Raw genomic sequence first — 25,387 nt, 5'->3', positions numbered from 1 at the left:
GTTAGTTGCTAAAGAACATTGTCTTTACTAGGTTGTTATGGGCAAAGTCCCGCTTCAAAGCAGAACTCCACCCAAATATAAAGAGATAGCAATAGGACCATTCAAAGATAAAATAACAAAACCAGATTTTTGCTGCAAGTTTCCCCTTCCATACAGAATTTTCCCCTGCACTATTTTTTTCTGCAGCTAGATGTCCTTAGTCTAATGAGGAGCCTCCTTCAGCCCATTTCCTCAGAGCCCAGGTCTTCCTGGACACACCCCTGCCTGTGACTGGACAGGGAAAGGAGAAGCAGCACAGCGATGAGGCTGATTTCTTTGCCACTCTACTTTCTCCTCCTATCATCATGTTCCTTGTCAGCACATGTACTGACTTGTGCTGCTTCTTCCTCTCCACACTGGGACTCCTACTGGCTGATACCAGGTCAGTATCTGGTACGTATACTGCTTGTATTCAGAAAATACATTTAGCCCTTGTTCACACCGGTGTGGCTTTGAAATCGTGCTACTCTGTGCAACTTCAAAGTTGACTATTCAGAGCAATTTCATTGTGGCTTGCTGACACTCTGTACGACTTCATATAACAGATGTCAATGCAAGTTGCAATGAAATCGCACAAAAATAGTGCAGGAACCTTTTTCAAAGTCACTGCGACTTAAGTCACACCAATTTGCATGGTTCCTTTGCCTATAATGGAGTGCGACTTATCATGCGATTTTGAACTCTCCAGTCACATGACAAGTCGCACTGGTGTGAACTGAATTCATGAATACAGAAATACATTCATTTTTGTATTTTATATTTTCCTACAGTATAGCTGTAAAAAAAAAAAAAAGAATAATCTTTAGCCCCGGGTAAACCTTGTCTCTAAAGTGCGGCTAACAGCTTTTTGACAAATCTCACATTTTTCTACAGTTCTGTCTGCCCTGGTGTAACTAATTGATAATTCTGAACTTTCTCCACGGCTTTATTTTACCTTTTCTTCCCCTGTGGAGTCATGCTTGACAGTGTGTTGGATTGGAAGGTTTTTTTTTCTACAGAAAATTTTACATTAGACATAAAACTCTCCATTATCCAGGAGGGCAACTGACAGATCTGCTGTAATTTGTACTAAGCACTAACCAATGCAGAGCCATGTATGTCAGTGAAGGCTGAAGGGTTTGTGTAGATATGACAGTCCGGGGGCACAGGAAAGAACAATGCATTCTGGTTATCTATTCATGTCATGAAGAACAAAGAACGTAAAGTGTTACTAAACCCACATCAGTAAAATCAGTCTGTATATGCAGTAAAGAATGCTTGTTATACTCACTGTGGAACCTAAGGAGTTCATCCTCTGCATTATGTAAAAAGGCTGTTTGATCCTGTCTTCTCTGATCCTCCCCTTCTTCTACTGTCCTCAATCAATCTGCTGATAGTACAGAGCCCTAGGAGACACATGCTCAGTTTGGTGTGTATTGCTAGAGAGGTGTTTTTTTTTTTGGGGGGGGGGGGTGCATGTGATCAGCACAGGGTCAATCCACACTGTCCAGACAGAGGGTCAGGGGTCATGCAGCCTTATAGGACAGTCAGAGGAGAATGAAAACTCCTCCTACAAGATTAAGCAGTGCTCTGTTGAACACTGATAGAAGTCACAAGACCGCTCTAATTGCTGATGAGAAAAGGTATTTAGCAGTTTATATTTACTAAAATGATTGCATTTCCATGTTGTGTGTACTGTGGGAGACCAGATATAGTGAATGCAGGGTCCTGGGAGACCAGATATAGTGAATGCAGGGTCCGGGGAGACCAGATATAGTGAATGCAGGGTCCTGGGAGACCAGATATAGTGAATGCAGGGTCCTGGGAGACCAGATATAGTGAATGCAGGGTCCGGGGAGACCAGATATAGTGAATGCAGGGTCCTGGGAGACCAGATATAGTGAATGCAGGGTCCTGGGTTTAGTAACACTTTAAGAAAAAATAAATATAAGAATAGATAATAATGTTTTTGTGGTTGCAATTTATTTGCCTACTAACACTGAACTCCACCTATCCCCCACCCTCTCTGTCCCTCTCCAAATTCAAACAATTGTTTATTTCCTAGTAACACAGTGCTGCTGCCTTCAGGCTCCATTCACATTTGTGCAACTCCAATTTCCAGTGGGATTTCTGATGCGATTTTGATGGGACATTTGATGTAGCTTTACACTGTCTGGCATTCAAGTTGCAGCAGAGTAGTGCAGGAACCTTTTAAAAGTCGCTTGGACTGTAAGTTCCAATGGGTACCATTGAAAACAATGAGCTGTGACTTGTCATGCAACTTTTATGGGTTTTACTTACTAAAGCTGGAGAGTGCAAAATCAGGCTCACTTCTGCACAGAAACCAATCAGCCTCTAACTTCAGTTTGTTCAATTAACCTCCTTGGCGGTATGATTCTTTCCGATTTTTGGTGCTGAAAGCGGTACCATTATTTTGCATGGAAATATGTAGTTTTTTTATTGTAGGCTGTAATTTTTAGGAATAACTCACTGAAATCTGTCCGAACAAGAGTCTAGTAAACATCCCGGGTAGGATAAAATTTGAAACACGTAATCATAAATTATAATTTAATAAATAATCATAAAAAATAATAATATAATAATAATACATTTAATTCAATAATATAATCAAACCAAAAACACTGAAATGTGAAATATAGCTCCAAGTTAGCACATTGCTGAGCAAAGTCGCAAAATCGTTTTCAGTGTCTGATGATGAATTTCCCCACAAATCATTATCACTCAATTCTGCAAGTGGTTCTGATTTACTATCGCTGTTCTCTATCTGATCTAAACCGCTTTTGACCTAAAGGGACACTTTTTGGATGCCATGGACATTTCTCAGTTTCCAGGCAGAAAGAACAGACAAAATGCAGGCAGGGCACAGGACAAAGCACTCGGGACAATATGTATGTGAAATTGGTTTACACAGCAATGTTTTACTATGTAAAATGTAAAAAAAAGAAAAGACATTTTTTAAAATTTTCAAAGTTCCCGCCGCCAGCGGCGCCCGTACGTCCTGACATCACAGGGACAGGACACAGAAGCCGGATGCCGGCATCCTCCGAAGGAGATGGCCGGGGACGCTGCAGGGGACACATCGTGGGAGCGCAGGGTAAGGTAAGTGAAGAACAAATGCTGGAGCAGTGCCGCATGGTATTCCCGAGTGTAGCTCGGGGTTACCGTTTGTGGTACTGAAATGTTACCCCGAGCTACACTCGGGAATACCGCCAAGGAGGTTAAGCTTTGGCAATAAAACCTGGAAGCTGATTGGTTTCTATGCAGAAGCAGGAGCCTGATTTTGCACTCTCCAGCTTTAGTAAATAAACCCCTTTGTGTCCAAAGTTGTGTACCATCCTCTAGGTTTAGCCAGATAGGTTTGTTGTTTTTTCTTTTTTTTAGATAGAGGCTGCGCAGCAGCCTGGGATGAGTCAGCCTGGGAGTGAGGCAGTGAGTTCACCTCAGGACAGGCTGTGAGGTTCTACAGGTCAGGGCTTCTGAGCCCTCCCACCTTCCCAGAGACAGAGAACTTTCTGGAACAAGGGTGGAGGAGGGGAGGAGGCCCAGATCTACATGTTTGGGGGACCCTAGCCAGTCTCCTGACAGGAAGCTGGGCACGATGAAAAGGACAACCCTCAAATATCACACAGCCTGGGGAATAGTGTGCAGTGTCGAGTGGAAGAAGGATTGAGAGGAAGGCTGGAGTGTGGAGCCTGGGAAGGGGCCCCATGGAGGGGAGCCTACTTACAGGCAGGATGCTGAACAGGAGGATTTCTACTGCCTCAACGTCTCCTATGGAGGACAGCCTGCTAGTCGGGAAGGAAACAGCCCAGCGTAAGGCCTGAAGGCAGCCACTGACCCATGAAGCTAACGGAAAAAGGACAGTGTGAGTACTCCTACACCCCCTGGGCCAGGGAAGGGGAGAGGGCGGTCAGGTGTAATACCAACTAGTCCTCATCCGGGACTGCTTAGCTGCAAGCTCTTGGGACCTCTTGCTCAGGGATACCCTCAGTACAGCTAGGTGAAGGTGAGGATTCATCTGGGGCATGAGGGGGTACGCCAAATACCAGTAGACAAGGTATTCCTCACACAAGGGCTCGTTCACACAGGCAGTCAGGGGGCTGTAAAAGCAGATAGTTGAGCCATGGTTTTACTGCCCCCAAACGCCCACCTAAACACTGATATGAAGACGCACAGGGCTGTAGACATGCCACAGCAGAAATTAAACCTTTTGTCATGGTCAGCAGCAGTGCCACTGCTGAATGCAAATCTTATAAGTGAATGGTGCCGCGGTGCAGCTGTACTGCAACCATGTGCAATACATGCATTTGTGGTGTGGTGGGTTAGGATTTTGAGGGTTAAAACAGATGCTGAGGAGGCAACATATCTCCCCCTTACTGCCTGTCAAACACCTTCTGTAAAGCAATCCCCTGCAGATCACTTTTCAGAGAGGCTGCAATGATAGTCGAATATCTGAATGATCCCAGACAGATTTGAAATTAGCCTGTGGGTGTCTGGCAGGAGCACGTTTACATTCTGAAAGGCAGCTGACATGCATTAAATATAAAATGCTGGAAGAGCACAAGGTAAAACTTTCAGCAGAAGGTTCTGTTTATCAGCGAAGATTTTTTTATCCATGAGCGTTTTTAATTATGATCCATATTTTAGTACAAAATCAATTAGAAACAGTAACAGCCTCACGATTAATGATTCTCTCACTGTCTTCTAAAAATAATTTCATCAAGTCTCATTTCACAGATACTAAATGATGGCAAGGCAAGATTTTTCTTCTTAGCTAATGAAATGTAGAGGTAAAAATGTTGAAAGAAAATGTAGAAAATGTTTTTATATAATAGTCTAATTTTGTTCAAAATCCCCTCTCACAGCAGAATCAGGGCAGTGATCTGAACTTTTTCTGCCGCTGATAAGAAACACAGAGAAGTCACCCCTCCACCTCCAGCCTTTTTTCTAGAAAAAATAACAAACATTTCTATACTTACCTGCTGTGTGCAGTAGTTTTGCACAAACCAGCCTGGATCCTCCTCTTCTCGGGTCTCCCGCAGGCCCTCCCTCCTGTAGGGTGCCCCAACGGCAAGCAGCTTGCTACGGGGGCACCTGCTGCTCCGTGTGTCTATTCACACACAGAGTCACAGCTCGGCACTGCCTCCTCTCTCTTCTTATTGGCTCACTGGCCTATGGCTCCTGCTTCTGTCTCAGACAATGAAGAGAAGGGGTCCCGGGCTAGCCGAGACTCCAGTGCACATCACTTGATCGAGTGGGGGCTCAGGTGAGTATTAGGGGGGCTGGGGAGGATGCTGCACAAAGAAGGTTTTTCACCTTCATTCATAGTATGCATGAAGGTAAAAAAAATCTTGAGCCTTTACAACCACTTGAAAATCAAGCAAAATTCCGATATTTGCACTAGTTGAATTTAAAGAATAACTCTGGCAACAAAAAAAGTTTTCCCGTGCTAGTTTTGTCCAGGAGTGAACAGAAGGCTAATATTCACCCGATCCTCCGATCCAGTGGCAAACAGCTCTCCCCCACAATCCAACGTTGGAGTGTTCCTGACATACTCACATCTAGAGCAGATTTATAGGTGTGATGACATCAGGAACAGTCCACTGCACATGACAGCTAAGCTGCAGGGGCATAGGAACCACAGGGACCAGTCTTGTACTGAGAGGATCAGAGGATTAGATAAGTATATCTTCCTTCTCCAATCCTCTAGACAAAAACAAGCAGTTAACCCCCTGCAGTGCAAGCACAGCCCCACTGCAAGGGAAATCTTTTTTGTTCCGAAGTTGGGATTTAAAACAAATGTAATATTTTTAAAAATAAATACATTGTTGCAACTCTTTCACTGCCAGATCCTTATTTTTATTTTATGTCCACGTCGCCCATATTTTGCCTAAAAATTACTAATCTCCCCCAAAAACATTATATGTTATCTGAAAGCAGAAGTCTTGTAGAATAAAATTAAAGTAGTTGATTTTTTTATGTTGCACAATACTGTATCTGTGCTGCTGAGTGTATATGAGACAGTGAACCCAGGAAGTAGATCTGGATTTTCCTGGCACCCAGGAGCCTGGGTAGAGGGCTCAGGGTTCCTGAACTGTGGTTGCTGTTGGACTGGACCGTGTGCTGTGGGTGAGAGCTGCTGAGCCTCCTGCCATTGCTAAGACAAAGAGGGCTGCAGAGGATGGTTGCTGAGGCCACATGGTCACCATCTCACTTGTGTGGTGTGCGTTTAAAATCCCCAATGACCATGTGGGCTATCCCTTTTGTTGCAAGGTGCTATAGCTGCAGCTGTTTCAGTACTGCTCTGCGATGCTGCAGAAAGCTGGTTTGAGAGGGGAGCCCCAGAGAGAGGGGAGAGACCCTTTTTCTGGCCTTCGTGGAAGTTCTCAGACCAGTTGCTGCACTAGTGAGAGGCCTTTAATCATCCTGGTCTTGTCTGCTGGCCCAGGTCTCTGGATTGAAAAATCCCCCGTGTAAAGGAGGGGTGAGTGCTCCACCATGTCAAGGGCCCCAACAACGACAATACTTTAGTTTCTATCTCAATGGCCTGTGCTGTAGGCAGGGCCTTTGCCTTTGTGCAGGTTGGTGGGTTAAGAATATGTTTTTTTGTATTTGAAACCATATTTGTTCTAATATACTCCTGTTTAATTAATCTTTTTTTTACAGGGCTTTGCAGTTCAGTAAGGCCCACTGAAAGATTCACAAGTGTGCCATGGTGTCATTTGGGTCCAGGTAAGGGTGGGTCATCTCTAGTCAAAGCAGAGGTTACCCAAACAATCCAGGATTGCTTGGGGAATAACGCTACACTTGCATGGTTTTCAGAATTATGAGAAATCTACCCAGTGAGACCATAGACAAAATTAAAACCTGAAAAATATGAACCCTTCCCAATTTATTGAAAGCTGAAGAAAATAAAATGGTTTGAATATGTGATTTCAGGGTGCCATGGTGGCTCCCTCTTGGGGTGGGCCCATGATGCCCTGCACTCATAGGATGTCCTCAGTTTTCAGTGCTGAGCGATACTGGCTGAAGGATATCTAGTGTCAAAAGGTGTTACTATGGCGGCCAGGGCTGGGGAGGAAGGAAAAATTGCCTGGCTGGGACACAATTTAAAAAAAATGGCAGGAGATGGACATTGAAAGTGTGAAATGATGTTTGCAAAACCAGTTTTTGAAATCCTATAAAATGTTGGTTATACAAGCATTTTACAATGAAGTATCATCTTAAATCAGTTAATACGATCTAAAAAGTCATTTTGTTGGCAGGAATCAGTATAACCACATGAGAATGAGTAAAAAGTGAAGCTATATTATGTGAACTATAATTCAAGTCAGTATAATTCAAGTAGCTGTAAAGGATTTGTGCATTTTGGCTGTACGATAAGTCCTCCTTAAGCTGCCCCTAATGTTTAAGGGATTTGAGTTCTTGTTTGTAAAATGCATGGCTCTGTATCCTATATATATTCAGAACGCTTATCCAAAGTAGCACAGTTCTGTTCAACAATATATTATATTAATGCTTGGTATTTGACAATTCGATATTATCTAATGTAATCATCATTTTACAGCTCAAATACTTTGAAAATTATTTAGTGAATGTATTTAACTGAGATTTTGGCTGTAATTGCATTTGCTACAATAAGATTTACTAGTAAGGTTTACTTTGTTTTATTTTTATCTTTATAACATACCTGAATATTTTTATGTTACAAGAAAGTAATGTTTCATTGTATGCAGCATTAATGAGACACAGTACAGAAAGAGTACTCTATCAGTGGCACTGCACTGTCTGCTTGACTCTATTTGACTTTAGATAGGACCAGTCCAGGTGCCTATATGTCACCGCCAAACAAAGTCCAGGACAGCTTCAGTTAGGTTGGCCAACAGAGTATATAAAAGTACTAATGACCTTTAAGGGGCATTACTATTATTTTTTTTTACATTTAACTTTTATTCTGTAAACTCTTTATATTTACTACAGGATACACCTGTAATACTCAGTTTGCCAAGGATTCTGGGCTTTCAAATAAGAAAGCCCAGCACTGCAGTCTGTTTTTTCAGTTGCCTTTTCAATAAGGACATAGAAGAAAAGTACCTACCTCTGGGATATTGTGATCTTTTCTTTGAAGGTGGTCTTGAAACACATGGTCTATTGCACTGGCAATGACATAAAATACATTAGCAAACTCACATATAAAGTTTAAAAGTCTATTTACTGAACTTTGCTAAACCTATGTTTAAACTACTCTGAGTGTAATCACATCCTTTATATGTACTGTATGTACTCCTTCTTTATAATGAATCCCCATCATCCTTGCTTATCAGCTAAGGGACCATATTAGTGGACAGCTTAGGGTGACAATGCTGCTCCTCCATAGATCTAATACAGCAAATGATCAATTGAGTAAGGTGTGTTACTTGCAGAATCACCAGATGAAAGTAAAGAATGTATAAAAAAAAAAAAGGAAAATTGGTGAAAACACTGCATCTAAGATCGGTAAGTTGCAATGTATTAATGTTTTATTTTTTGTTTAGATATGCCTTAGGACTACTCTGTTAAGTATATCAAAAGCAAAAAAAGAAAGCTATAATAACAAATACAGCAAAATCAAATCAACAATTTATATTGACTGTTTTTGACATGAATTAGAACAAATTTTCAGACATTGTACATTGTACATTGTAGTATATGTGGAGTTATTGGGAGCAAGGTTATTAGGAGGTAAGCAAAAGGCCTGTGTGTACTTACCTGCTGGAGCCACCACCTCTAAGTAAGATGTCATCTGTTAGTTCTTTAAGAAATTTAAGGCATTTCAGATCATCCTCCCTTAAATAAAAAAGCATGAGTGGGTTACAAAAACAAGGAACAATGCTGAGTGCCTGCCACTATTCCCATTGAGTAGAGTGCCTTCCACTGTGCCCATTGAGTAGAGTGCCTTCCACTATGCCCATTGAGTAGAGTGCCTGTCACTATGCCCATTGAGTAGAGTGCCTGCCACTATGCCCATTGAGTAGAGTGCCTGCCACTATACCCATTGAGTAGAGTGCCTTCCACTATGCCCATTGAGTAGAGCTCCTGCGACTATGCCCATTGAGTAGAGTGCCTGCCACTATGCCCATTGAGTAGAGTGCCTTCCACTATGCCCATTGAGTAGAGCGCCTGCCACTATGCCCATTGAGTAGAGTGCCTGCCACTTTATACACTACTTTCATATTCCTATTGGCCTTGGACTAATGGGGCCTGGATCAGCCAACGTGTGCCATGATATAAGTTCACAGGGCTTCAATGGCAGAACACAGCCATCCCACACACCATGATACTGACTGTCAGTAAGAAGAATAGTATAACAGAAAGGATCCAGACTGTTACCCTCCTTGCCAGTGCAGTCTGGCCTAGTCCTTATTGCTGTAGTTTGTATTTTTATACTGTTGAAATTGTGTACTGCATACTTACAGTTCACCCACGCTAGCACTCTACACCACACTGATAGTGAAGTAGTATAACAATTTGCTCATTCTTTTAGTCACTGGCTCTAGGTGTACTGGCTTAGAAAGTAAAACAAAAACTCTTTAGCCTCTAAGCCCCCTACAAAATGAAGGGTATTCTCCTTTTAGACAGCTCTCACTGCAACAGATGTCTCCATTTGAAGGTCACCAAGACAAGCAAGGTCACCAGGGCAGAGCTTGGTTTACGACGTCATCACGCAAGCTGGCCAGACTTGAAGCAGTGCTGTTTGTATTCTGTGAAATGCCAATCTTTTCCTGTGTCTATGTGAGTGCCTTTTAAGTTATACATTTTAGGGATTTTTTTAACAAGTTTATTTTTTTTTTAACACCATGAGATTTATCCTCTTGTCTCTGTTATGCTGTGTATACTGCTAAATGTGGAGTGCTGCTGACCCAATGCTACAGGAAGATTATATAGCTGTATGACAGTCAGGCGCTTTTGATCTCGGGTCCAAAGAAAAAAAGTATCTGGTAAGAGGCTTTACAACACTGGTAGCAGAAATGCGGAGCACATCTCGTTTTGCATATATAGCTCACATTTGCACTGCATCCTATCACAGATTGGATTGCAGGACTATTATCCGGACTTTAAATTCTTTGAGCTTTTTTGATTTCTCATATGGGGTTTATTTTTTTTAATAATTGTTTGTATATATATTTGGAATTTATGATTTTGCTAAATATTTACTCCTATGTGATATTTATTCACTTTAGTTAATCATTTATGTTGCAGTGTGTTATTTAAAGTGACAGTGCACCTATTTTTGTTTTTTTAAGAATTAAGTATATATGGACTTTTGAACTAAAGCCCTCTGTTGGTTGATTTCATAAAGATGCTCCAGGATCCAACCAGATGCCTTACAGGCCTTACAGGCCTAACAGTCTGAGACAACTTCTTTCACCATCTCTCCAGCCCCGCACTCCAGTAAGTGCTGGAGGGGCGATGACTAACAGTCACTGTTGTGTGCTCGGAATGGACACAAGAACTCCGGCATCAGCAGTCACCTGCTCAATTCTCAATCTTAGAGTCATTGGGGAACAGCTTGTAGTATTGGACCAAGGTAGGCCAGTAGAAGGAGCAGTCAGCTCCGAGTGCGTAGCCTTGTGTCCTCCCTCCAGTTCACTGCATCTCTTCCTGTGTGACGTCACGTCTGCCCGACTTGCGGTTCACACTGGTCACAGGCACTTCAGGTTCTGGTCGGACGAAGGAGTCTGGGAATCCCTATCACCCCCAGCAGCCCGGGACCCTGTCATCATCCCCTATGGGACCGTGGGATCCTCTACTGTCTCCAGCAGCCCAAGACCCTGTCACCATCTAAAGCGGCCAGCACCCCACGGGATGGACCCCTGCAAGACACAGAAACAGTTTTACTGATGGGCTTTTTAAACATCTTCACATTGTGAGTTTTATAATTGTGGTTCATTAAAAATTTCCTTCATACTGCACTCAAAGGGCGATTCTCTTCTTCTTTTTCTTTTTGCATACAGAGTTGGCTTACTCTGGGATGGCTGCCATCTGCAGCAGTTACTAGCCATAGACTTTATTGGGACTTAGGGACATATAACACTGGACATTAGCCATTAGCGCCCTGAGATCTCTCCTCTATTACAGTTTCGGAACGGATTTCTGGGCCAGGAACTCGTGAACACTTAAAACATCATTGTTGTGGTGGAGAAACCACTTGTCAGGCCAGAGTTCCAGTCTTTTCCTCTAAACAGATTCTGTAACCTCTTCATTTTCCACATTTGCATCCATCTTTTGCATTTTTGGCTGCTCATTTCTTGCATTATAATGGACATATTCTCACCCCTCCTGCCAATGCCAGGTGCGTATGTACAGTGGTTACTATTGTGATCTGGCCTCATGCTCCAGGGGGCCCATGGGGCCCCCCTGTACGCCTGGATAGGAAGAGCAGCAGGCTCAGTATATAGAGGAACCAATCCCCTCCATTTTCCTGGAGGGGAACAGTTTCTCTACATTCCGCCCCGCTGGCCCTCCTATCCACCTCCTGCTGCTCTTGGCTCTTGTGTGCTCCCCCAGCCCCCCCTCATCTCCCACAGTGCTGCCGGGTTCCCCCCTCCCTTATCCCTCCAGCTGCTGTGGGGGATCTATCAGGATGGAGATCGAGGAAGGGACCAGTAAATGTGTCATTTACTGGCACCTTTATTATTTTAATGAATAGTCAGTGATCCGTACCAATCACTGACTCTATTCATTCATAACTGAGACATAGTAAATTGTGTTTACTATGCTTCAGTTTATGAATGAGCAGGAAGCTCTGTACAGAGCTATTCCTGTCCATTCATTCTGTGCAGCTGAGGTTTCAGAGATGGAGATTGAAGGCTGTGCCCTTAATCTTCTTTTTCTGTGTCAAAGGTGAAACATCAGAGGTCTATTTAGACCCCTGATATTTCAACAAAGCCTTCCAATGGGGCTCCTAAAAAAATTATAAACATTTTTTTCTAAAAATAAAAAAATGTACACCAGTGTCAGAACCACCAGGATTGCAAAGGTTGCACTTGCGACCATTCCGCCACTGTGGGCAGGGGGGGCAAGACTGGGGTAAGGGGGGCCCTTTATGGTTTCTAGCACTGGAGCTCTGAAGGTTCTAGTTACGGTTCTGGCCTATGCCATTCAAAAACACTTGATTTCTTCATGGGTTGTTCACCATAAGCCTTTTGTAACACAGTTAAAGTTTCGCCTGCACTTTTGACAATTTTCACTCAAAATGTGATGTTAATCCATTGCTCCAGATTCCTGTCACTGGTGTTCCACCAACAGCGCAAAATACACATGTAATATTTCTTCTACTACTCTATAAAGACTGAGCCAACTGGTCTGTGACCCAGGCAAATGCAAATTGGAATATGTCAGAACACACTCGAGTGCGAATGGCTGTGTGACTCACCACCATAGTGCTATGCTGCAGGCATTCCGGGAATTAAATTGTCACACCTCGTATGTATGTGTATTTGTGTATATTCCCACACTTCTCCTTTAAGGTGGATAAAGGGCATAATCTTCTAGATTGTAAGCTCGAAAGAGCAGGGCCCTCGATCCCCTCATGTTTTGCATTGTATTGGTATTGTTCTGTCACATGTTCTGTCCCCCTTTGTAATGTACAGCGCTGAGTGAACTATTGGCGCTTTATAAATACTGTATAATAATAATAATAGGCTTTAAATAGCTCATGAGAATTACAGAAGCATCTTTTACTGTAACTACCCCGGACCCAAAAAACAGAACTTCATTAGCCTCATTATTTTATAATTTTTCCACATAAAGATAACAGAGTGGAAAAAAATAAATAAAAAATATGAATCACATTACACAAATAACAAATACAACAAAAAGGAAAAAAAAACACACAGAAATACAAAGAAATAAACTAAAAACGCAACCTACCCCCCTCCCAAAAAAAATCACCCTCTAAAATAAAGAGAAAAAAGTAATTTAGAGCAAGTTTGCCAAAGCAGTTCAACAACATTTAAAGTTTTCACTTCTGCAAAATGTTGCCAACTGCAAAATGATTACATTTTTGGCAAGCTCAGTTAGGTTGAAAACACTGCCCTCATCTCTAGTGCTCAGTGTCAGGCAAGACCTGCTGCTGATTTGGTTGTTAGGATGGTTTAATTGATACTTCTAGTTTTACACCATCATAAACAGCTCTACTGTTTTACTGTTTTCAGTCCTAGCTTGTTTGCTGACAGCCCAATTTCCTGTGATAAATAGACTCCATTAGAGAAAACAATAACACACAGCTGAGCGTTAATTGAAGGAATGTGACACATCATTACACAGCCTTAGATGTACTCTACAATACAGAGGGGAGCCATAATTAGACACGTTGAATGCATTGTCATACAATCCCCGAAAGGAACAGTGAGCGCCTTCATCCCAGTCTGTATAAAAAAAAAATGATAATTTAGGCCAAAGTCACTGTGTAATGTAACAATAAAAATGCACTTTGTGTTATTTAAAGTAAGACTTTAGTCTCCTGTGGGATGGTCTAAACAAGTCCCAAATCCACTTACTATGTGATGCCAAGTCTCAAAAACTAAACAAAATGTTCCTTTACCTTCCCAGACTGAGTCAAATCCTCTGTGTGTCTCACATGCTCCCCCTCTCAGACACTGCAGCTCACAGTGGGAGGGTTTCAACAGCAGAGGCAATGCTGTCAATCCAGAAAGCAGTGGGCAGGACTAGGTGTGGCCATAGGCTGATTGACAGTCTACGGGCTAGTGAATCAGAAGTGACAATTCTGATAGCCATACCCCGCAACATTGTTTCATCTATGTGTGGTGCAAGCAAGCACAGCCGACATGAAAGCGACAACTCTGCTCTGAATTCAGGAGCAGAGCAATATTGTTGCCACCGCATCACAGAAAGCGGCATTAGTTTGGCTTCACTGGCAGGATCAACAAGTATTTGCTAAATGTTGCAGGGTTCAACAACACTGCAAGTGCAGATATACAAAGAATTAGATCATGCAGCACATATTTATTTTTAATAGGAAGAAAAAGTTCTACTTTACCACTTGCTTACCCCCAAATGTAGAAAAACATCCTGTCAGCAAAAGGTTATAACAAGCTCATGACTGCAGCTGCTTGTCTCTACCCTCTCCTGCATTTTCTGTAGGCAGTCTGTAGTGGGTGTGACCTGCTGGGTCCTTCCCACAGCTCTGTCCATAATGGGCATGGTATTGACACAGCCCCCGATGATCCACATTGGCTCACAACTGATATGATCCAGAAATAGACAGAATAAAGGTGAATAAATCACCTGGACCGGATGGCATACACCTGCGAGCTCTGTCATTTCAATTTTCATTGACTGGCATAGTATCACTGGATTGGTGTAAGGCCAATGTGGTGCCTATATTTAAAAAGGGATCAAAATCTTTACCAAGTAATTATAGACCTGTTAGTTTAACTTCTATAGTTGGGAAGATACTGGAGAGTTTAATAAAAGACCACATAGATGAGTTCTTGCTGGAAAAAAATATTTTAACTACTTGCCGACCGCAGATAGCCGAATGACGACTACACTGCGGCCGGCAAGTTCTGGGAGGACGTCATATGACGTCCTCCCAGGTCGCGCTCTCCTGCACGCCCCCGGCGATCTCCATGATCACTGTGTCCTATGGACACAGCTGATCATGTGATGTGGTAAAAGGCCAATCACAGCAGCCTTTTACCACGTGATCAGCCGTGTCCAATGACACGCTGATCACCAGGAAATGCAGTTGCCGGTTCTCGGCTGCACTTTCCTCACGCTGTCAGAGCGTGAGGAAAGTACTGCCGAGAACCGGCAGTTGTCAGAGCAGGAATTGGCACCGATCATCAGGGCACTGATGATCAGTGCCCTGATGATCGGTGCCAAGCAGTGCCACCCACCAGTTCTGCCCACCTGTGCCCATCAGTGCATCCTCCTCTGTCCAGCAGTGCACCCACCTGTGCCACCCAGCAGTGCCACACACCTGTGCCCAGAAGTGCCACCCACCTGTGCCCACCCACCTGCGTCCACCAGTGCCACCCACCTGTGCCCACCAGTGCCACCCACCAGTGCCCATCAGTGCAGCCCAGCAGTGCTGCCAGTCAGTGCCACCAGTCAGTGCCACCAGTCAGTGCCCAGCGGTTGTGCCAGTCAGTGGCCAGCAGTTGTGCCAGTCAATGCCTAGCAGTGCCGCCAGTCAGTGCTCAGCAGTGATGCCAGTCAGTGGCACCTATCAGTGCTGTCTATCAGTGCCATCTATCAGTGCCGCCTATCCGTGACACCTCATTAGTGCCGCCTACCAGTGCCGCCTATCCGTGCCACCTCATTAGTGCTGCCTATCAGTGCCGCCTATCAGTGCTGCCTATCAGTGCCCATCAGTGCCGCCTATTAGTGCCCATTAGTGCTGCCTCATCAACACACATCAGTGAAGGAGAAAAATTACCTGTTTGAAAAATTTTATAATAGAAACAAAGAAACTTTTTTTTTTTTTTTGCAATTTTTTTGTTTATAGCGCAAAAATTAAAGTGCCCAGCGGCGATTAAATACCACCAAAAGAAAGCTCTATTTGTGAGAAAAAAAATGATAAAAATTTCATATGGGTACAATGTTGCATGACTGCGCAATTGTCAATCAAAGTGCGACAGTGCTGAAAGCTGAAAATTGGCCTGGTAAAGAAGGGGGTATAAGTGCCGGTAGGCAAGTGGTTAAGCAACAGACAGCATTGATTCATGAAAGACAAAAGTTGTCAAACAAATCTGATTTCTTTTAATGAGGAGGTGACCAAAACCTTGGACAGAGGGGTGGCGGTGGACGTGGTATACTTGGACAGAGGGGTGGCGGTGGATGTGGTATACTTGGACAGAGGGGTGGCGGTGGACGTGGTATACTTGGACAGAGGGGTGGTGGTGGACGTGGTATACTTGGACAGAGGGGTGGCGGTGGACGTGGTATACTTGGACAGAGGGGTGGCGGTGGACGTGGTATACTTGGACAGAGGGGTGGCGGTGGACGTGGTATACTTGGACAGAGGGATGGCGGTGGACGTGGTATACTTGGACAGAGGGGTGGCGGTGGACGTGGTATACTTGGACAGAGGGGTGGCGGTGGACGTGGTATACTTGGACAGAGGGGTGGCGGTGGACGTGGTATACTTGGACAGAGGGGTGGACGTGGACGTGGTATACTTGGACAGAGGGGTGGACGTGGACGTGGTATACTTGGACAGAGGGGTGGCGGTGGACGTGGTATACTTGGACAGAGGGGTGGCGGTGGACGTGGTATACTTGGATTTTGCAAAAGCATTTGACACAGTTCCCCACACACGGCTAATGTGTAAGGTAAAGTCTACAGGCTTGGAAAAATCTGTATGTAAATGGATAGAAAACTGACTAAAAGATTGTATTCAGAGAGTAGCGGTTAATGATTCATACTCTGAATGGTCTAGGGGTGTCAGTGGGGTACCCCAAGTTTCAGTGTTGGGACCCTTACTTTTTAATATATTTATAAACAATATAGGATCTGAGATTAAAAATCCCATTTCAGTCTTTGCAGATGACACCAAACTGTGCAGTGGAATAATGTCCTTACAGGATGTCTCCAATTTACAAGCCGACCTCAATGAACTGTGTAATTGGGCAACTATGTGGCAAATGAGGTTTAAAGTTGATAAATGTAAGGTTCTGCACTTGGGGGCTAAGAATATGCATGCATCATACATACTGGGGGGGTACAACTGGGGGAATCAATGGTGGAGAAGGATCTGGAAGTTCTGGTAGATCACAATCTTAATAATGGAATGCAATGCCAAGCTGCGGGTTCTAAAGCGAGCAAAATCCTCTCTTGTATTAAAAGAGGTATAGACTCCAGAGAGTGAGATATCATATTACCCCGGTACAAATCATTAGTAACACCTCATCTGGAATATGCTGTTCAGTTTTGGGCACCAATTCACAAAAAGAACATTGGGGAACTGGAGAAAGTACAGAGAAGGGCAACCAAACTGATAAGAGGCATGGAGGAGCTCAGCTATGAGGAAAGATTAGAGGAACTGAATTTATTCTGTCTTGAAAAGAGGATATTAAGGGGGGATATGATCAACATGTATAAATACATCAGTGGTTCATATAGTGAACTCGGTGTAGAGTGATTCACCCTGAGGTCATCACAGAGGACAAGGGGGCACTCTTTACGTCTGGAGGAAAAGAAATTTAAGTTCCAAATACAGAAAGGTTTCTTCACAGTAAGAGCTGCGAAAATGTGGAATAGACTCCCTCAAGAGTTGGTTCTGGCCAGCTCAGTGGATTGCTTTAAAAAAGTCCTGGATTCTTTCATAGATACACAGAATATAACAGGATATAACATTTATAGGTAAAGTTCATCCAGGGAATATGCCTTTCGGGGGATCAGGAAAGAAATTTTTCCCCTGCAGGAGCAAATTGGATCATGCTTTGCTGGGTTTTTTGCCTTCCTCTGGATCAACTGTGGGTGTAGGATTATACATTTTTATTATGGTTGAACTGGATGTCCATGATGATGGAGTTTTGTCTTTTTTTCAGTCAGACTAACTATGTAACTATGTATCTATGCTCTCTGCACAGGCTATGTACAGCCCAATGATGATGTCACTGCCACTTTTATATGGTAAAATCTGGGTCAAAGGCATTTGCTGCACATAAACTGGATTTACAGTATATCCTTTATGGATTTTAAGGATTATACTTAATAACGTTTTTTTGTGTCAAGTTCACCTGTAGTAACATGTTACAGCTGTATATAGGGTATAACATGAAACATGTTCATAAGCACCCCTAGAGCCCCCTCCCTGTCACAGTGTGCAGGGATCACCTCTCCTCCGAAGCCGCAGTCACATTTAAAATTGGTGCACCTATGTGAGGCTCCACCCACAGAGCTGTGTCATTTATGCGCAGAGATCTGCATATTATTAAATTGTAAGTCCTGTGTGAGTGTGCTGACACTTCCTTCATATTTCTAGCTAAAAGCACATACAGAGGTACAGGCAGGGAGCTGGAGGACATTTCTGCAGGAGCCTGACATTGCACCCATGATCCACTGATCGCAGGTACAATGCTTTACAGGCTCCTGGAAAAATAAATAAATAATTGTACATTTTTTTTTCCTGCAGATACATGCACATATATTTATTTATTTACAAGGTTAAAGTGGTAGTAAACTCTTTTTACTTAAAATAAAACTTACCTGTAGGTAAAATTAATATTTCCTAAACGTTCACCGTTTAGGAGATATTTGCTCTTTTTGAGAGCTGGTGCATGCACTCTGAAGGAATGACGTACCTGTGCCGTTCCTCAGAGCACTGTGCCATGGCCTGGGATTCCCGTGCGCATGTGCGGGAGTGACGTAATTGCGGCTCTGCTTCCAGTTAGAAGGACGGAGTTCGCAAACCCGGAAGGAAGACCTGGTGAAAATGGAAGCTTCTGCAGCTGTGACAGCGTGCCGCTGGAGGGCTTTGTTTTAAGGTAAATCCTTCATGATGTGCATCGCATACTAGCACATTATGACACTGCCTCCCAGGGGATTTTTTATTTATTTTTTTTTTAGCTGCGGTTTACTACAGCTTTAGGCCCCTTTCAGATGGGGCAGACCCACCAGCAGATCCATTTTCTCAGTAGGGGATGATCCTCGCTGAGCAAGCAGAAGACAGGTCTGTGTCTGCTCTGCTGCTGCAGAGCGGACAGACACAGCCTGCTTTTTCCTATGGGGCAGTCGGATGGAAACAGACCACCTGTCCGTTTCCACCCAACTATTATCCGATCTGATTCGTTGGACGGATGGGGAAAGGGAAACCATCCTTCTGTTTTTGGCATACAGGATCGGATCGGATACTGGCGGGTGTGTCAAGTGCCCGCTGGCACCCGCTGGTCCATATAGGTCTATGGATGGTCCGATTGGGTCCGCCTGAAAAACTAACAGGCAGACCCCATCGGACCATCAGTGTGAAAAGGGCCTTAGCCTAGCCTTTAAATTTTAGAATACCGCCCAGTTTCTGTAGTTGTGGCACCGGTCACCAGGACAGAAAGTAAAACTCAATCTTCTAAACAGGAATAAAGACCAAAATAGAAACCTGACAGGGATTCTGACCCTCCCTATTCTGCACAAAACTTGAAAAACGTTTTGTGTGGGGTAAGGGCAAGAAGTTACTTGTAATTACATTATACATTTATCATGTAAGTAATTACATGATCTGTTTAGCATTTCCAGCAAAGTGGCTATTTTTTTTTCAGCAATGCTGTACAGAGGATAAGCAGTTCCTCCCATTGTCAACATCTGATTTGACTATAGAAAATGCAATACTGTAAGTAAGCATGTATAGTGATAATTAGAGATGAGCAAATCGAACATGACGAAGTGGAATTCGTTCCGAAGATTTGGAAAAATTCTATTCGCGACGAATCCGAAGATTAGCAAACTAGCAGACAAGGCGCGCTGACCCATAATGCATTCATGAGTCATGAATCATGACATGTGATCGCATTAGCCAATCAGCAGCCAGCCAGCACTGTGTAATGGTGGAGCTATAAATCGCGGCCATCTTAGAATTCTCCATTAGCCTCCGGTCATTCAAGAGAGACAGACCTGTCTGTATTAAGGGACAGAGTTAGGGCCACAGAGACTTTAGGGCCACAGAATCGTTACTCAGGGCCACAGAATCGTTACTCAGGGCCACAGAATTGTTACTCAGGGACACAGAATCGTTACTCAGGGACACAGAATCGTTACTCAGGGACACAGAATCGTTACTCAGGGACACAGAATCGTTACTCAGGGCCACAGCTATCAAAGAATCAAAAATTTAAAGTGACATACACCCTTTTTTTTTTTGGTGGCTGTCGTGCACAGTTGGTGCTGCAGTTTGCCGATTGTGCAAAATAAACTGACTTTCTGCTTCACAACCACTATTGTACGTTCAAAGAGTTAAATCCATTTACACGCCGGCTGGCGGTAATATTTTTGGGGTGATTAGTGCATTTCAGTGACATAAACGTACAGTTTACAGCCAACGGCAAGCTGCAATTAACCGATTGTGCTAAATAAACTGACTTTCTGCTTCACAACCACTATTGTACGTTCAAAGAGTTAAATCCATTTACACGCCGGCTGGCGGTAATATTTTTGGGGGGATTAGTGCATTCCAGTGACATAAACGTACAGTTTCCAGCCAACGGCAAGCTGCAATTGACCGATTGTGCTAAATAAACTGACTTTCTGCTTCACAACCACTATTGTACGTTCAAAGAGTTAGATCCATTTACACGCCGGGTGGCGGTAATATTTTTTGGGTGATTAGTGCATTCCAGTGACATAAACGTACAGTTTACAGCCAACGGCAAGCTGCAATTGACCGATTGTGCTAAATAAACTGACTTTCTGCTTCACAACCACTATTGTACGTTCAAAGAGTTAAATACATTTACACGCCGGCTGGCGGTAATATTTTTTGGGTGATTAGTGCATTCCAGTGACAGAAACGTACAGTTTCCAGCCAATGGCAAGCTGCAATTGACCGATTGTGTACAATAAACTGACTTTCTGCTTCACAACCACTATTGTACACGCCGGGTGGCGGTAATATTTTTTGGGTGATTAGTGCATTCCAGTGGCATAAACGTACAGTTTACAGCCAACGGCAAGCTGCAATTGACCGATTGTGCTAAATAAACTGACTTTCTGCTTCACAACCACTATTGTACGTTCAAAGAGTTAAATCCGTTTTTATTTTTGGGGTGCTTATTGAATTAAAGAGTATGTCAGACAACACGCAGAGGAGTGGCAGAGGAGGCAATGTTTCAGGAGCGAGCAGACGTGGCAGCAGAGGAAGGGGTCGAGGCAGCACTAGTCGCAGCCAGAGGCCAGTGCTCCCGGTGTCATCCAGCGGTCGTGTCTCCACCGACAACCCTGCCGTCATCGATTGGTTGACTCGGTCGTCTTCCTCTTCCCAGGTCACCTCTGACACCTACAGCCAACGGTCGGTGGGTACGTCAGACACAACCGTTAGTTGGCATGGCCCGGGAGCAAGCCCACTGAAATCACGTGTCCTCGACCTGCCCCTGTCCTTTGGTGTTCCCTCACCAAGCGAAGTATCGCATGCTGTGGGCTCAGCCCCACTGTACAGTGAGGAAGAGCTAACAGAGGGCGGTCAGGAACGGGGGGAGACATCCGCCTCTTCAGCAGCCAGGTGAAGAAGTACTGGCGAGGAAAGTGGCTCGGTAGCCGGTCTAGAGACAGGTCTGTCTCCTGACCCACACGCAGCCGAGGGGGCTAGTAGTGACGCGGAGACCCTAATTGATGATGATGAGGCTGATCGCACTTGGCAGCCTCGTCGTCATCAGGCTATTGCTTCCGCATCATCAGGAGAAGAGGGTGCCAGCTTGCCAGCGAGCAAAACAGTCGGTGGGTTGCCCAGGAGGCAGCAGGGTCGCAGCAGTGTCAGTGGAGCCAAACGGCCACGGAGTAGAGCACCAGCTCCACTGCAGCCTACCACCACGGTCAGTAGTGGTGCCGGTGTGCACGGAGGAAGTAGCAGTCAGCCAGTGAGGAGTAGCGGGGGCAAAGTTTCCTACTCGGCGGTGTGGCAATTTTTCGTCAAGCCGCCCGAGGAAGTAAACGTAGCCGTATGTCGACTATGTGGCCAGAAAGTCAAGCGTGGCCAGGGGGCCAATGTTGGGACTACAGCGTTGCGTCAGCATATGCAGCGTCGCCATTCGGTGGCCTGGGAAAACCGTGATAAAGATACGGCGGTTCTGCCTGCCCCAGCCCCCGCTCCATCACCCGCTCCGTTACTTGCTCCGTCACCCGACGTCAATCGCCCTCTATCAGCCAGTCAAGGCTCCAACACCTCTGCTGAGGGGAGTTGTCGCTCGTTGGCATCTTCCGCTCGTTCAGATGCTCCTTCTCCTGCTACTCCTCTTCACGGATTCTGTCAGCAGTCTTTCTTGGAATCCGTTTCCAAGAGACAACAGTTTGCGAGCACGCACCCGACGGTGCAGAAGCTGAACGTCCTCCTGTCCAAGTTGCTGGTGCTGCAGTCCCTCCCTTTCCAAGTGGTGGACTCAGCACCTTTCCGAGAAATGATGGCTTGTGCCGAGCCGCGGTGGAGAGTGCCAAGCCGGCATTTCTTCGCCAAAAAGGCAGTGCCAGCCCTGCATTCACATGTAGAAGAGATGGTGGGCCAGTCTTTGAGCATGTCGGTCTCTGCCAAAGTGCACAGCAGCGCCGACGTGTGGAGCTGTAACTACGGTCAGGGACAGTACATGTCATTTACGGCCCACTGGGTGAACGTGGTGCCGGCACAGCCGCACCAGCAACTTGGACAGGTCACGCCGCTTTTGCCTCCACGTTTGCACGTCCTTGGTCCAGCAAAGATGTCCGCCTCTACCACCTCTTCTTCCGCCGTGTCCTCAGCCGCCACCCCCGTGCCAAGTCCCATTACCCGACCGGCATATCACATGTGCAGGGCGCAACGGTGTCACGCTGTGCTGCACCTGGTATGCCTTGGCGAACGTAGTCACACAGGGGAGGAACTTCTGAGTGTAATGAACAGAGAAATCGACAGATGGCTGTCTCCGCGCAAACTGAAATCGGAACCATGTTGACCGACAACGGAAAGAACATGGTGTCTGCTCTGCGTCAAGGAAGGTTGTGCCATGCGCCATGCATGGCTCACGTGTTCAATCTGGTTGTCAAGCGGTTCCTAAAATCCACCATCCCACTGCAAGACATCCTTAAAATGTCACGTAAACTTTGCATGCATTTCAGCCATTCCTACACCGCAAAGCACACCCTCCTTGAGCTGCAGCGGCAGAACGGAATTCCACAGCATCGCCTGATCTGCGACGTTGCAACAAGGTGGAATTCAACCTTACATATGTTAGACCGCCTTTACGAACAGCGAAAGGCCATCACCGATTTCCTGATGTTACAAGCGGATAAAGGTACTCCCCTGTGTAACTTAGATGTCAGCCATTGGCAGCTCATGCGTGACACCTGCCGCTTGCTCAGGCCCTTTGAGGAGGCCACGCTATTCGTGAGTCGGCAGGACTATGGGATGAACGACGTCATTCCTCTGTTGCACGTCCTGGAACAAATGCTGTTAACAATGGCTGGTCAGGGTGCGGTAGACGTGGCGCACAGATCTCAAATAAAGTACTATAAAAACCACCTATGTAGTCAGTTGGTCTCTGCCTTTCTGCGCCAACGTCCATCCTCAGACACTGTGGGCCCTGTGCGCTCGCGTTCCGCTGCCATGGCAGCAGGGGAGGGGTGGGGTGGTAGGATCAGTGGCAGCTCCACCAGCAGCGGCTGCCTCAGTCTGCAGTCGATGATGAGTAGCTTTCTTCACCAGCGCAGTGAGGAAACTACTAACCAGCCGCAGCAGCAGCAGCATCAGGTGGACCTGGAGCAGGACCTCAAACAACAGGCTTGGGCCTACTTGGACAGCACCCTGCCAATCGAGGTAGACAATCCCCTTGACTACTGGGCAACGAAACTTGACCTTTGGCCCCAACTAGCTGAATTTGCCCTTGAAAGGCTGTCATGCCCGGCCAGTAGCGTGGCATCGGAGCGCGTGTTTAGTGCGGCAGGAGGTATTGTAACTCCGCGGAGGACACGACTGTCCACCCAAAGTGTGGAGAGACTCACGTTTGTGAAAATGAATCAGGCGTGGATTAGTCTGGATTTCAAACCACCAGTTCCTGACACAACACTGAGGTGTTCAGGCCGCTCCCTGAACACCTCGGGAATTGCTTTGTATATCTGTCGCCTTAGAGGCCGCTGTCTGAACAGCTCATGAATTGCTTTCTATATGTGTCGCCTTTGAGGCCACTGGCTGGACAGCTGATGAATTGATTTGTATATATGTACTTATTGTCCGCTGTCCGGACAGCTCATGAATTACTTTTTGTATATAGCCTTCCAAACCACTCTCAGAATAAGTCATGATATTCATGCTGTGTATAGCCTTATAGGCCAATGGTCAATCAAGTCATGATTGTTATAGTGTGTATAGCCTTATAGGCCGCTGTCTTTACAACTTTATAATTCCATGCAGTATATAGCCCTATCGGCCACTTTCTGGCATCCAGTTGCTGTAGCCCCCATCACCACACTGTGCCACGGGCCCCTGTACCGCCTTCTCATACTGCTGCCAGATCCATCCTCTGCCATGTGCGTCTTTGTCGTCTGCTCACGCTGCTGGGTTCCAGTTTTAAACCTAGGCCTGTGTATGGCTTCCGAATACTGCTGCCTCCACCGCCACCCTGCGCCATGTGCCTCTGTCGTCTGCTCACGCTGCTGACGGCTTCCGCTTTTTAACCGAGGCCTGTGTTTGGCTTCCGAATACTGCTGCATCCACCGCCACCCTGCGCCATGTGTCTCTGTCGTCTGCTCACGCTGCTGACGGCTTCCGCTTTTTAACCTAGGCCTGTGTATGGCTTCCGAATACTGCTGCCTCCACCGCCACCCTGCGCCATGTGCCACTTTCAGGTCTCCTTACACTGTTGGTGGGTTCCATTTTGTGATAGGGTGCTGTATGGCCTTCCATTGCTGCTGCCTCCACCGCCACCCTGCGCCATGTGCCTCTGTCGTCTGCTCACGCTGCTGACGGCTTCCGCTTTTTAACCGAGGCCTGTGTTTGGCTTCCGAATACTGCTGCATCCACCGCCACCCTGCGCCATGTGTCTCTGTCGTCTGCTCACGCTGCTGACGGCTTCCGCTTTTTAACCTAGGCCTGTGTATGGCTTCCGAATACTGCTGCCTCCACCGCCACCCTGCGCCATGTGCCTCTGTCGTCTGCTCACGCTGCTGACGGCTTCCGCTTTTTAACCGAGGCCTGTGTTTGGCTTCCGAATACTGCTGCATCCACCACCACCCTGCGCCATGTGTCTCTGTCGTCTGCTCACGCTGCTGACGGCTTCCGCTTTTTAACCTAGGCCTGTGTATGGCTTCCGAATACTGCTGCCTCCACCGCCACCCTGCGCCATGTGCCACTTTCAGGTCTCCTTACACTGTTGGTGGGTTCCATTTTGTGATAGGGTGCTGTATGGCCTTCCGAATACTGCTGCATCCACCGCCACCCTGCGCCATGTGTCTCTGTCGTCTGCTCACGCTGCTGACGGCTTCCGCTTTTTAACCGAGGCCTGTGTTTGGCTTCCGAATACTGCTGCATCCACCGCCACCCTGCGCCATGTGTCTCTGTCGTCTGCTCACGCTGCTGACGGCTTCCGCTTTTTAACCTAGGCCTGTGTATGGCTTCCGAATACTGCTGCCTCCACCACCACCCTGCGCCATGTGCCACTTTCAGGTCTCCTTACAC

General features: G+C 45.7%; 1 protein-coding gene across 1 annotated transcript in view; it reads right to left on the bottom strand.

The window, feature by feature from the left end:
- The window catches only part of LOC149456567 (spermatogenesis-associated protein 7 homolog), a 215,475-nt gene that overhangs the window by 37,230 nt on the left and 152,858 nt on the right, over positions 1 to 25,387 (bottom strand). The window contains exons 8-9 of the mRNA XM_089684816.1: positions 8,788 to 8,865; positions 8,138 to 8,195 (exon numbers count right to left, since the gene is read on the bottom strand). Coding sequence (XP_089540942.1) covers positions 8,138 to 8,195; positions 8,788 to 8,865 — 136 coding nt within the window. The remainder of the gene's footprint in view (positions 1 to 8,137; positions 8,196 to 8,787; positions 8,866 to 25,387) is intronic.

Source organism: Staurois parvus, unplaced genomic scaffold (assembly GCF_062004578.1).
Source record: "Staurois parvus isolate SC_StPar_1 unplaced genomic scaffold, SC_StPar_1.0 ptg000357l, whole genome shotgun sequence".
Taxonomy (NCBI): domain Eukaryota; kingdom Metazoa; phylum Chordata; class Amphibia; order Anura; family Ranidae; genus Staurois; species Staurois parvus.
Note: the sequence above shows the minus strand (reverse complement) of the source record. Positions and strands in the feature narration are given on the sequence as shown.